This window comes from Solanum tuberosum, unplaced genomic scaffold, assembly GCF_000226075.1.
Source record: "Solanum tuberosum cultivar DM 1-3 516 R44 unplaced genomic scaffold, SolTub_3.0 scf00027, whole genome shotgun sequence".
NCBI lineage: Eukaryota > Viridiplantae > Streptophyta > Magnoliopsida > Solanales > Solanaceae > Solanum > Solanum tuberosum.
In genome coordinates this window covers 138,993-140,393 of record NW_006238953.1, presented here as the reverse complement: position 1 = coordinate 140,393, position 1,401 = coordinate 138,993, and the positions used below count along the sequence as shown (strand labels likewise).

The following is a 1,401-nucleotide window of genomic DNA, read 5'->3' as shown; positions in this document are numbered from 1 at the left end:
TTTAGAAATTACTATCTAGTATTTTAGATTTTACTTATAGCCTTTATTTCTCATGTTATTTTTGGTGTTATTTGTGTTGATACATGTGTGACAAGAGGACCTAGAAAATGCGATTGAGCAAAATTTGACACAATCTGGCTTTGTCAAGTAACATACTATTTTTAAAAATTATAACAGATAATTAAAGATGGAGAGAGTACAATCAATATGAGATATACCTGATCAACTTTTTTTTTTGTTGGTATATATGCAATGTATAAAATTTGTATTTTATATATCTATGATCTGAACTAAATTTATAACAAGACCATAGTAGATTCACTATAATCTTTCCATACAAATTGACTAGTAAAATCATAATTCACTATTAAAACTTGTTAGGGCCTAAAGCAAATGTTTTACTAGCCTACAGGCTTCCACCTCGTTAGGGAAAGCCTGATCGAGCTCCTCGAGGAAATGCCCTCGTAAATCCTTGAATGCATTTGTTTTTCCTTTAGTGATTTGGTTCCTGGCTATACAACTATTCAACATATCTCTTGTATACTCATCTGAATTCTTTCCATCATCGATCAAGTTCATAACGTCTATTGACACTTGAATATAATATTTTTCTCCCAATTTCGCCATATTATCAAGTTCGAGCACAAGATTATTCATGCCTTGAACAAGGGGAATTACGTCGTTAGAAGAGCTTGTGAGATAAAGTTGGTTCAGAATTTCTAGGGTTTTATCGATTGAATTTGTGACTTCATTGAGATTTTGTTTTGATGAGTCCATGGCTTATGTTTGGAAGATAGAGTATACAAGTGAAAGAGGGGAAAATCTTTTGAATGTTACTTCAAGTTCTTTCTATTTCCCTATCGTTCTTTCTAATCTTTCTATTGAAAATAATTAATAACATTCTTATATATAACTTATATATAATAGTAAGAAACTAAATTAAATTAGGACTAGAAAACATATTCCTATATAAATTAGGATAAACAAATTCTAACTAGATATGAATTAAATAAAAGGAAAATGGTATATAATAGCAAACTATTAATTCAAATTAAATGCTATAAATATAGTTTGATTTAATTGTACCTCATAGCAAACTGTTGCTATTTCGCCTCTCTCCTGGTGAATCTCGCTCGCCACTCTCGTTCTCTCCCTCGCCTCTCTCGCTTTTTATACAAACGCAAATATATAAATTGTGTTTGTATAAAGCGAGATAAAATTGTATATATACATATATTTTCGTTCCCCTCTCTCTCCTCTCCCAGATCTCGTTCGCCACTCTCCAGATCTCGCTTGCTCACTCGCCTCTCTCACTTTATACAATTGATCTTTTTGTATATGTATACCAAAACAGATTATACAACTGCTTTCTTTTGTATATGTATAACGAAATATACATAT

General features: G+C 31.1%; 1 protein-coding gene across 1 annotated transcript; it reads right to left on the bottom strand.

Annotated features, from left to right (window-relative positions):
- Positions 1-384: 384 nt before the first annotated feature.
- LOC107059593 (mediator of RNA polymerase II transcription subunit 10b-like) lies at positions 385-777 on the bottom strand. Its single transcript, XM_015306288.1, has one exon. The coding sequence runs from the start codon at positions 775-777 to the stop codon at positions 385-387; it is 393 nt and encodes a 130-aa protein (XP_015161774.1).
- Between the last annotated feature and the right edge of the window lie 624 nt (positions 778-1,401).